This window comes from Palaemon carinicauda, chromosome 35, assembly GCF_036898095.1.
Source record: "Palaemon carinicauda isolate YSFRI2023 chromosome 35, ASM3689809v2, whole genome shotgun sequence".
Lineage (NCBI taxonomy): Eukaryota > Metazoa > Arthropoda > Malacostraca > Decapoda > Palaemonidae > Palaemon > Palaemon carinicauda.
In genome coordinates this window covers 69,714,903-69,726,966 of record NC_090759.1, presented here as the reverse complement: position 1 = coordinate 69,726,966, position 12,064 = coordinate 69,714,903, and the positions used below count along the sequence as shown (strand labels likewise).

The window sequence follows — 12,064 nt, the reverse complement described above, 5'->3', positions numbered from 1 at the left end:
GTAATAAGCACAAATATTCATTATAAAAGTAATAGCGTTGAAAAATATATGAATATACACATAAAAATTTAGGGCAAGGTATGCAACATAATAAATAAATCCCAAAGGACAGCAACCTGATGGCTTAAATAATAAAAATTGCCGCCCAGTAACGAAGGTCGGCAAGCCATCTACGATACGTAACTGATATCGGCCCTAAATATGAACCACAAGGGTTCTAAACGCTAAATAATGAATATCCACAATAAAACATATAAAAATTTAATTAATAATAAAAATAATACACTTAGTAACACCGCGAGTGAAACTAACAGCTCTCAAAACAGGAGTACCAACCGTAAGCGGAATCAAGCAAGATCGATATGATCGAAGAGAATAAACTCCTATAATTTAAATATTAAACGATCTAGATTGCTCAAAACACAGCAAAACATAGCTTGGTACTTAACTTAGACGGTGTCTCCTGGGAAACCGATGAAGAAGCCATAATCCATGAAAAATAAGGCAAAACACGAGAGCACAAAAAAGCGGGTTACCATACAGGCGTGCTAAAAAGGAGTTAGGTTCTGAGCGGATGCCGAGTTGCTGGTGCCGAGTGAGGTTGAACGGCTCTCCTCTATTAGGGTCTTTGTCGTGGATGAATCTAAATAGTGCGGGACCTCTGGATTATACGCCCAATTTTATACCGACACCAATAGGTGAGCGAGCTAGTTAACCTAGCACTCGTTTACATTTTTTCTCTGGTATATTTAGCAGTAAATTACCTAAGAATAAGTGCTAATAGGAGCTTATTCACTGGGCGGCACAGGTTCAAGCCCAGAAAATAGTTTTTAATATATCAAAGTGTCAAAACATTAAGCTAGAACTCAATCATCCAACCTCTGTAGTACATGCATATGCACTTCAAGTACTGATAAAAGAAAAAAAAGATGTAAGGATGAAAATACACTTTAAAAAATACTGTACATTTTATTGACGACTTTGGATACAAAACACGGCCGTTCACGCGAAGTTTCCATCTGAAATTAATGGATATGGCTGATTTGTAATCATAGAAAGTAGTACAGTAGGTTTTTCATCATTTATGTCAATTTGTAACTGCTGATGATTAGTTTTTTAATAAGTTGTGATATATTTGTAATGTATTTTTTAAAATTATGTTCTGTACAAATATATGTGCATATTCTCACAGTAGTAGAATGCATTGCTAAAGAAATAAAACTGGATTTAAAATAGAATCCTCACTAACTATTGGTATTTAAAAGTTCACCCAAAATTAGTAACAGTATTAATATAAAAATAATTATAAACAATTAGAATTGAAAAAATAAATTCAACATAGACATGAACTGCACACAGTATTTTTATATGTTGCCAACTAAAACTAGCAATAATAACTACAGTAATAGAAATGGAAGTCCCATAACAGTTTTGATCATGGCATCATTTTGTGCTGCTCCTTATCCAAAATTTTGAGTAAATTGTGATAAATTATAGTAAAACCTCATCGGCTTTCATTGCAATCTGAGCTCCCCAGCAGTTGCGGAATTCTATGGATAATAGGCAATATAAACTCTAAAAGGATGTTTTTCTCCACTTGTAAATATTAAATATAGGAATGTAATTGTAATCTAAACGTTATATATACTTAAGCAGTGAATGTTCTATACTGTAATGGTAATATAGTGCAGAAAATTGAAATTTATAATTTCTATGAATCTCTCCTGATGTTTGTAATGCTTTCATCCCTGAAAGCTTGAAATGTTGACTTTACCCATTAAAATGAATAAATTTCCTGTTTCTTTCCTTCAAATATACTAATGCCTCTAATGAACCAATGAAACTTACCAGCATCTAACAACAATAACATGTTGCAAATGTATAACTTTTCAGTCTAAAAGTTGACACGGAATTAAAAGACGTGTGCTCAACAGCAGTAAATGTCAGATTCTTTTTAATGCTTGTATACTTATCTATCTAGTTTTAAGATATCTCCTTAGGAATTCTTACCAATCACTACACTGTTGTGCATAAGAATTGTTTTTGGGTGATCTAATCTGCATTCTGACTGTCCCTTATGCCAGTGACAATTTTTTTAATTTACAGAATCTTGTGAGGAGTGCACAGGTCTCACTGTTTCTCCCTGGGATGTATGGTTCATGATCAGGTTAAAGTTCAAAATATAAAAGCTTACTTTTAGCTCAGAGGGAATCCAAAGTCTACGGTACTGGATTATAGAAGGAATGATGATACAAGTGCCACTCCAGCCTTTGAATTTGCAACAGCCTAACAAGTTTAGTTTTGAGTCATAGCAAATTAAGTTTTGATAGTCACGAGCTTATTAAGAGTTTAATGTCACTACAGTAGTTTCTTTTGTGGAAGCTTAGAAGGCCATTAAATATTAGATTCAATGTAATATTTCAAGGCTAATTTTGCCTGTTTCCAAACCTAGCATAACTCCTCAAGTGGTAGCTAGTGTTTCCAGTCCACCATTCAATAAGGGTTTTGATGGTACATGGCATATTCCATATATGAGATCCTCTCAAAGAGCCTCGATTTCTTTATTCACTTTAAATCCTTTTTCTATGGAACCAATGTACTTGAGCATCTATAGCTTCTCTTCTAGATACATAGAATTTGCAAGGCAGAAGACCAAGATTGTAGCCTGAATCCTTATACAGGTATTCCTATTCTTGCTAGAGGAAGGGACTCTAAGCAACCACTCACACCTTATGTGCCAAGATAAGTTACTTAAGGTATTTAGTTTGTTTTGGGTAATCTATATATATAATGTTATCCCAAATCCAAATTAAGGATGGTAATTTAAGTTCCCATTTGATGTTGAAGCCTTCTATCCCACAACACGGATCATTGCCAATCTAGTTCTGGATTATGATCTACGCCCTGCCCTTCAATCTTTCAGCAAGAAATTTACAGATTATAATAAATACCTTAATTAATTCTTTTAAATCTGTTTACAAAAGTAGCATTAAAAGATATATATGATTAGATTGATGGTTTTAAACACAAATACAGATTACTCAACAGGTATCAATTGGCTTCAATAATGTAAGTTACCTAAATGAGGTTAGGTCTAGTAATATGAGTCAGATTCACACTGCATATTATCTGGTTCATCTTATGCAGTTAGGTATTGAAAGGTAAAATAAATGTTTATTAAAAACTTTAAGTACATGTCTGTGCAGCTCGACGGCCAAAACCAGAATGACGGCTAGGCGAGCTGGATGGTGGGCGGGGCTTACCCAAGCTCCTATCACTAGCTGCCAGCACTTCCTTCATTCCTTCAATGGCCGTTTCAAGCTTTTGCCGAAATGATACCTATCCTTAAGGACAAGGGTTTGTATTCACATAGGTAGAAAGCATATAATAACATTAAGAATTTTTCATAGATATATAGAAGTAATGAAATCAGCTGATTGAAAAATGGAAAAATTTTCTCAGTTGTTGATTGTTACCATGCCAGAGAAATTAAAGAATAATGCATAAACCCATTAATTAATTTGAAAATTAATAAAATTTTATATCTAGAATATTTTGTATTTAATACACACTTATTGTAGATTATACTGCAATGGAATACAGTATGTAGCATTTTCTTTTTTGGATTCTATGCATTAGTATTAATTTTCAGGATGTTTGAAGGGTAGGCAGGGTTAAGCTATAATTTTGGGTAGTATGACCAAGGGTAAGCGCTCGCTATTCTTGTAACCAAATTTTGGATGTATCTGCAACTCTGTCCCTTTCTCTTACCATACTTGATCTGGGACACTAAAATATGTATTTAGAGATTGTGATGGCCAATGTAGTAACATCCCTGACTGGTGAACGCCACACTGTGGTTTGAGTTCCGCTCAAACTCATTAGTTTCTTTGGTCACTGCAACCTCACCATCCTTGTGAGCTAAGGATAAGGGGTTTGGGGAAGCCTATAGGTCTACCTACTGAGTTATCAGCAGCCATTGCCTAGCACCCCCTGGTCCTAGCTTGGGCGCTGATCATATGCATTTGTATATGGTCAGTCTCTAGGGCATTGATATGCTTGATAGGGCAATGTCACTGTCCCTTGCCTCTGCCATTCATGAGTGGCCTTTTAAACCTTTAATCTAGAAATGAAAGTTTAAATACATATGGTAGCTTTAACTTACAAATGGTAACATCACTTAGGATTCCTCTTCAACATCAGGTAAATCATAAGTAAAGCAGAAGTCGCTATCAGATAGGCCCCTCTTCTCCCATTCTTCAAAGGCAGAAATTTCCAGGGCGCTTAAACGAGTTTTCCAGTCACCAACTTGACCTAAAAACATATAAACTTTCCATTATTTTCTTAAGTCATTAATCATCATAAACATTGGATAATTTTATTCTAATATTTGTTAGACAAGCCGTTCAATACAGTGCCTTATTTATAATACAGTTTAATGAGAGGTAAGCAAATCAAAAACCTGTACAGTATGGTAAGTTTCCAATACTGTCATTCATCATTGAAAATCATATCTTATCTATGAAATTAGGTTTTTAAAAATATTAAATCAAATGTATAAAATGAAAATACAGTAAATTTACTTTCATTTCATTTCCTTTAAAAGGATTAGAGTACAGTAATGCTGTCATAAAAGGAACTAACAGGTATAATTGGTGCAAAAGGTCAGGGTGAAATAAAACAAAATAAAAGAATCATAGCCGAGTATCGATCATTAGATGTCTTGTATTCCATAAAAGGCTATCTCTGTCCTTTAAATTTGAAATTTTAGAATTCTAAACTAATAATCTATTGTAATTAAACTTGAAAGTAATGTTTACCTTTCCTCATAAACTTTCCCTCTTCTTTATGAGCAAAACCAAGGTCTTTCCAGTGCTCGTAGTTGACGCTAGGATTTTTGGACATTACATCAAATGAAGTGCAAGCTGCTATGCATTGAATGTCTGCATCTGAGGCTTCTATCTGCAAAAATAATATACAGAATACATAAAAATTCTGAAACAATAGTAGAGGATCTGGAAATGTAATATAACAACATCATAAACAAAGGCTCTTATGACTAGTCCTGAAAATTCCTATCATTATCTACACAGTACTGTATCTTATTTATATTTATATACAGTATGTACTACTTAATAAAAAATCTTTTTTTCATACAAAAACCCATTGCAACATATATAGTTAGCAGATTTCATGGAAAACAAATTCCAAGACAATTCACTCCTATCTAAAGAGAAAGTAGGAGTTAACCAATAGCCTTGTACAGTAATCCCTTGCCTTATAGCGGTTCACCTATCGCTCCCTCAGTACACCAGGGATTTATAAATATACATATATAAATCTATATCGCGGACTCCTCTTTATTTCACGGATTTCTGTAGGCAGATAAGTTTTATAATTTTCATATTCTAATTATTTTTTTTTTATGAAGAGTCATTTTTGGGCCTAAAATTTATTAAATTACAGTAATACTGCATATACTCATGGAACACTCGCACATTGTGCAAGAACCAAATTTTCAACCATAAAAAATTACTTATTTTGTATTTCGTGTATCATGCAAGTTTCTTTTTTGAGACTAAATTATAACAAATAAACCTCTTTTTCTCCACCTCTTTATCCAAACTTCCAGTTCAATAAGTTAAAAAGAGCAAAAGATAATGAATGAATGAAAAAAGTATGATTAGTAAAGCATAAGGCTATAAACGACCAAATTAAATACAGCTGTTTCGTTTTGAAAAACCAATTTGGATAACAACAGCTTCTTGGCTTGCAATTCAACTTTTGTACAAGAGCAAACAATTACCACAGTTGTTACAAATGACGTTAAGTAGAATATGGCTGATATATTATTACATTATACCATTTTTGGTTTATGAAAAGGCAAACCAAATTGCACAAAAACTACCTAAAGAAATGGAAGAAAAAGTCAACAATTTCCTAAGCTTTGTAATCGAGCAACATAAAGGTACAAACTATTGAATTATCATAAATTAGCAACAGGGATGAGAAACCTCTAAACTTCAACATGCAATTAAAATCAATAATAAATATATGAGAGAAGTATTTTTACTAAAAACTACACACAGGAGGTCCGCAGGTTACGACTGTCTCAAGTTACAATGATTCACTTTTCCAAATTCGTTGTAACTCGATTTCAAGCCATGACGTTTGGTTCATTGCTGCGACGAACTACTTGCCAACACGGAGAGCAACCAATGCCACAGGGTATTGTGTTACATGTTATTTTAGCATTAGTTTGCCATCTTTGTTTCAGGATTTCGATGCTGCTCTTTTTTTGGATAGTTTTGTGCCTTCTTTTGCTATGCATTATGTCTGGAAAGCGTAAAGGAGACTTCTGATGGAAGTGTGCAAGCCAGTCACAGGAATAAAGGTAAGGAACTTTTATGTGTATTATTTATTTTCTACTAATACTGTATAAGTGTAGGTATGCTACTGTATAGGTATTTGTATGCATAAGGTACAGCAATTTGTGAATGGTAAGGGATTGTTTCCTTTCTTTTTTAATCACTTTGCTACGATGACAACGCTTTATGTCAAAACTTATTCGGTACTACACACGATGACGTCCCAGATACGTCCTTCACAAATATAAACGATATAGAAATGAAAATCACTCGTCTACCCTATAAGAGTACTGTACAGCATATGGTCGTATATCACACTTAGGTAATTTCACTAAAAACCTCCTCCCTTCCCTGATATTAGCCCCTCCTTCTCTCTTCAGCCAACCAACAAAGTGTTTGGGAGTCTAGCCTTTATTCCTGATTGTGTAAGAGCTATTCTAGTCTTTTTTTGTGTTACCATGTAGAATCACACCACTCTCTCTAGCCAATGGCGATATTTCCTACCCGAGGCATTACTGAAACCGCCCCCCAGACATCCCCAGCTTAGAGATTGTAACATCTCACCCCACCAACAACTGAAACACTTGCGATTCTAGTTTTTATTTGTGATTATGTAAGCGCTATTTTTGTGTATTTCTTTGCTGGTAAACGTGTTCATATACCACAGAAAGCCTTCTGTAAAGTGCGATGTAGTTGTGTCGTTCTTCAACTATTCCTGATTCTCCCAACTACTCCCCCTCTAACGGTCTACCACACCCAACACCACCAAAACACCAGTCATACTAACTGTCTGCCACACAACGCCACCAAAACAAGTTGTCGTAAGCTCTATCACACCAAAGTATCTCCATACTATAAATTACCTGAAAATGTCTCAATCCATATATATCTTCCCCTTATTTTGATGAATTTCCAATTTCCTACATCATTCATTTGCATTTCACAGGTCTTCGGATATTTCCCCAATATCATATCATTTACCACATTTGTAACCGTATAGCTGTAAACATGATGACATATGATGTGATTTATTTTGTTCTTAGTTTGTTTCTTATTTTCTCAACTATCATTTCTACAAATTAATAAAATTTTCATGACTTCGATATATGTATTTCATATTAGTATTGCTCATTGTTTCCAAGAGTAAAAGTTAGCTTATTGCCATTATTTTAATTTATTGTCTTTCTACACAGTATTTGTCATGTTCTTACATGCTCATTCCCTATTTCCAAGCCCATGAAATATCCAAAACAGGAATTGTCCAGTTCAGAATGTTAGTCACATGCAAAGTGTAATGACAGAAGAACAAACAACACACAAACACACACACACACACACACACACACACACACACACACACACACTCTCTCTCTCTCTCTCTCTCTCTCTCTCTCTCTCTCTCTCTCTCTCTCTCTCTCTCTCTCTCTCTCCAGTTGTCACATATATAGAAGAAATAACGTAAAAGAAATAAAGTAAATGCGCAGGAAGTGGGGCGGATATTGCCGACCTATGACTTTATCTTCCTGATCCATGGGTTTTGTGGGAAGCAGTTCAAGCCACTTTCATTATTGCTGGGTATGTGATGACCCAAGCACACGTGTACTGAATCTGTTTCCATATCAAGTGGTACACCGGGGAGAGGGGACGCAGAGTGAGAACCAGTCTGCTGCCGTTACATCAATTGCCACTGCTACCCTCAAACCCCCAACAATCTAGGGGAAATAAGAACGCCCACATTATGTGAGTCGAAGGCCGGTTAGTTCGAGTCCTTCTCGTGAGTGGGCAACCCTCGCTAGGCCCACCTGCCATGGTAAGCCTACCTCAACCCTAGCGGACGTCCATAAGCCATACAACGATTTCTTTTTGTAATAATTCGCAGTCATATAAATGTCTCCCCGAGTCCGCTCTCCCCGTGTGTAATTATTGTATTAGTTAAAAGTTAATTCCTTTGTATTTGACTGATGAAATTTACGAGCCAGCGAGAAACTTATAATTCTTCTGTTATATAATCTCAAGATTTAAAGTTCTGTCACTCACTTTGAAGAAGATTTATGCTCATTTTTGTTGTCAAAAATTAACTTAGACAATAAATCCTCTTACAATGTAAAAATTGTCTAATCCACCACCTCCTATCATGTATTATTACGTAATTAAGCCACGCCCTGTGGCAGCGTGAGTGTGTGTGTGTGGGGGGGGGCAAAAAAATGTTTCCTTTGTCATCAGAAGACAAGCCTTTTTGTTTATCATGTACCTTATAACTATACATTATAGAATACTTCTTGTATCAAAGGAAACAAATGGATATTTTAAGTCCATTATCAGTGAAGAGTATTTCTATGTCTTTCGACAGCTGTCTATCATGGAATTATTACAGAATAATATGGTCACTTCAATGAACATAGTCTTATTTTACACATAAAATCACAATGCTTTTTTATTTTTACAGTAAAATGATATAAACAAATTTCTGAAAAATTATACAATAATAACTGCACAATGACTGAAGAGAAAGAATATTTTGGTTGTTTAAAGTGAAATATAAAAGAAAATAAAGCAAACTTATGAAAAATTTATTCTGTAATCAGCAGTAAACCAAATAAACAGGGAATTATAGGTTATTGCAGAGTAAATGTGCATGTATATCCATGAGTGAAAAATCTTATATAGAGTTCCTAGGAGCAGATTTGCTGCCTCGTAGTCAAGGGGTTAAAGAATATCATACATTTACAGTATGTATGTATGTACATACAGTATAATTTATGTATAAACCCGACTTAAGAAGAAAATCAACTTCTGGTGCATCATTAGAATGCATATTATTTGTAAGCTGAGGACCTTGTACTCATTGTGGTCGAAATTCAAAGTGAGCCCCTTCCGACAGGTGGTGGGGAGGGCTATTCGCCTGCAGATACCATCTGATTAAGTATACCTCGTTAATGAATTTAACAACCATTCCAGCTTGCGCCAAAATCATCTCCCTATCTAATTGTTCGTAATACTAGGCAAGCAGTTAATTCTAATAGCCAGGCCTTCTCCATCCTGAGGCTCAATACTATGCAGTACTCCAGAAGTTTTATTCCAGCTGTTACCAAGTTGTGGAATGATCTTCCTAATCGGGTAGTTGAATCAGTAGAACTTCAAAAGTTCAAAGTTGGAGCAAATGCTTTTTTGTTGACCAGGCGGGCATGAGTCTTTTTATAGTTTATATATGACATATTTGTTTTTAACGTTGTTAATAGTTTATATATGACATATCTGTTTTGACGTTGTTACCTTTTTTAGAATGATTTATTGTTAATTTGTTCTCTTCATTTATTTATTTCCTTTCCTCACTGGGCTATTTTTCCCTATTGGGGCCCTTGGGCTTATAGCATCTTGCTTTTCCAACTAGGGTTGTAGCTTGGATAGTAATAATAATAATAAAGGACAAAGGTTTGTATTTAGTGTAGGAACAAATTTGACTTAAGTAAAGATAAAACCTTTAAAGGTTGAATATACTGTATCACACAAAAAGGAACTGACAATTATCAACCTTTTTTCCAAAAAACAAATCACACACTGACAAAGAACTTACTTCTAAAAACTTTGCCACTTTTTGTATAACACTGATGGGATGTCTTTTCAAGTCCTCATATGTGATAAACAAAACATTTGAGACTTCCCGCTGATTCCAGTACTCTAACACATGATCAAAGAAGGGGCTGTACATAACTGCAAAATAAAAAAAGTTTCATCTTCATTAGTATTTTTATAATCGCTGTACATAACTGCAAAATAAAACCATTTCCATCTTCATTAGTATTTTTATAATCATCATTAAACAATTGAAATGAGACTGTCAAGTTAACCTTCTTAACTCTAATATTGTTGGCCTACAGGGATTGATAAATGCACAGTATTAGATATCATTTAATAAACAACTTGAAAATCTAATGACAGGCTAAAACTGAATGTAATGAAGATTCTGGCAATTTGACAAGTTCCCTAAACCTTGAACTCATTGTTGCTTGTGAATACTCTGGGATTAGATAACTTAGGTTATACAAAATAAAAATAAAAAAAGATTTAAATAAATAAATAAATAAATAAATAAATAAATAAATAGATGAGTGTGTTGTATCTGAAGTCGGGCTGAAATTAATTCATATACCTGTAGAACCCTACAACTCAATCCAGTTCAATAATAATTTTCAATTTGCTATTTGAAGATTCAAATTTATGAAAGATGATGAGTTTTCCATATGTAGTAAAAACAAAATTTGGCTACTTTACAATTATGGAAGCAGCAAATACCAAGGAAGATCACAATATCTCTGTAAAGTAAAAAAATTGACCAATCTAGTTGCTTACAGTAATTCAACTTTAATTCATTCTTCCAGCATTATTCAATAAATTTTCAATCAAAAGAAACCTTTTTTTCTATGAAATTACTTTATCTAAAATATATATAAAAATACTATAAATATAATACAGTATTAATAAAAATTTCATGGTGCTGTACTGTACAGTATGGTATAAATGACACGACTCACAATGATAATAAAAGACTGTTACTACTAAGCCCATTCTATACAAAGCCTGTATGTTGTTTAGGTGATTAATATTAATAAAAAACCCCAACTTACTTACCAGTGTTGGAAAGAAACATTCTGATGAAATCTGACAACGTTCCTTGGAAACTGCATGGAGTAAGTAACCTCATAAAGTGAAAGTAAGATATGGCAGTGTCACGTGGGTTTCTTGTTATGTAAACCAACTGAAAATGGAAGGTCATAAAAACTTTATTTTGTAATGGTGATATATATATATGAGGGCTTCCAGAGGCTAGCAGAATTATTTTGAATGTGCAAATAATAAACGATAAAACCCATTTCAAGATCCAAATGTTTAACTAACAAAGCAAATAATATAAAAAATTTAAAGACATTTGTATTTTTTCTAACGATACAAACCACGAGTTCTTTAATGGGGAATATATTATCCGCAAAGCTGGAAAACTAGCCATAAAACTTTTAGTGAGGTGTAACTACTCCACTGCTAGTTAGTGGGGGTAGGGGGGTAGTACTGGCTACCCTGCTCACACACACCTGTGTTCAATCATCACTTGCCTGCAGGCAGGACTTGCTGGGGGATAGGTGATGACAGGCCAATTTGTATAAAGAGCTCAAAGTTTGTATCGCTAGGAAAAAAGGAAAATTATTTTAAATTTGTCATTTGTTCCGACACTAAATAAATTTACAAACCATTTAGCCCTTAATAAAGAACACACCCTTAAGGTGGGTGGAAGTCTAAAGCAACTGACTGGCTTTTGACTTGGGGGTTTCCCTCCCCTTCGTGCTACATAGGCATAAGGGGGAAAACCATGATACCTCGCTAAATCTACGTACAATAGTAGTATGCTTTAGCGACCTGAGCAACGTGCGATTGCGTGATACAGTACTAGTAATATGACTAGTCTAGGTAAACATTTTCAGAGACGTAGGAATCTCTGAACCATAGACGTTACCCAATCCCACCTTGTCAGGGGGTATGGGGATGCAAGAAGTATATATTTCTATACCAGGCTGCACAAGGAAAATGGTTTTACCTGCAGACAGAGGAGACTACCTTGCAGTAGTGCTGTTCCCCCAAAGAGGGGAAAATAAAAGAAAGAAAGAGCCAATCATTCTTATCATTCATCCCAGACTTAAACCCTG

The 12,064-nt window shown here is 34.6% G+C and overlaps 1 protein-coding gene across 3 annotated transcripts in view; it reads right to left on the bottom strand.

The window, feature by feature from the left end:
* Positions 1 to 937: 937 nt before the first annotated feature.
* LOC137627536 (sulfotransferase 1B1-like) overlaps positions 938 to 12,064 on the bottom strand; it is a 59,336-nt gene continuing 48,209 nt past the window's right edge. For all 3 annotated transcript variants that reach the window (XM_068358627.1, XM_068358626.1, XM_068358628.1), the window contains exons 6-10: positions 10,998 to 11,124; positions 9,943 to 10,079; positions 4,821 to 4,962; positions 4,166 to 4,314; positions 938 to 1,019 (exon numbers count right to left, since the gene is read on the bottom strand). In XM_068358627.1, coding sequence (XP_068214728.1) covers positions 4,181 to 4,314; positions 4,821 to 4,962; positions 9,943 to 10,079; positions 10,998 to 11,124 — 540 coding nt within the window. In that variant the 3' untranslated portion in view covers positions 938 to 1,019; positions 4,166 to 4,180. The remainder of the gene's footprint in view (positions 1,020 to 4,165; positions 4,315 to 4,820; positions 4,963 to 9,942; positions 10,080 to 10,997; positions 11,125 to 12,064) is intronic.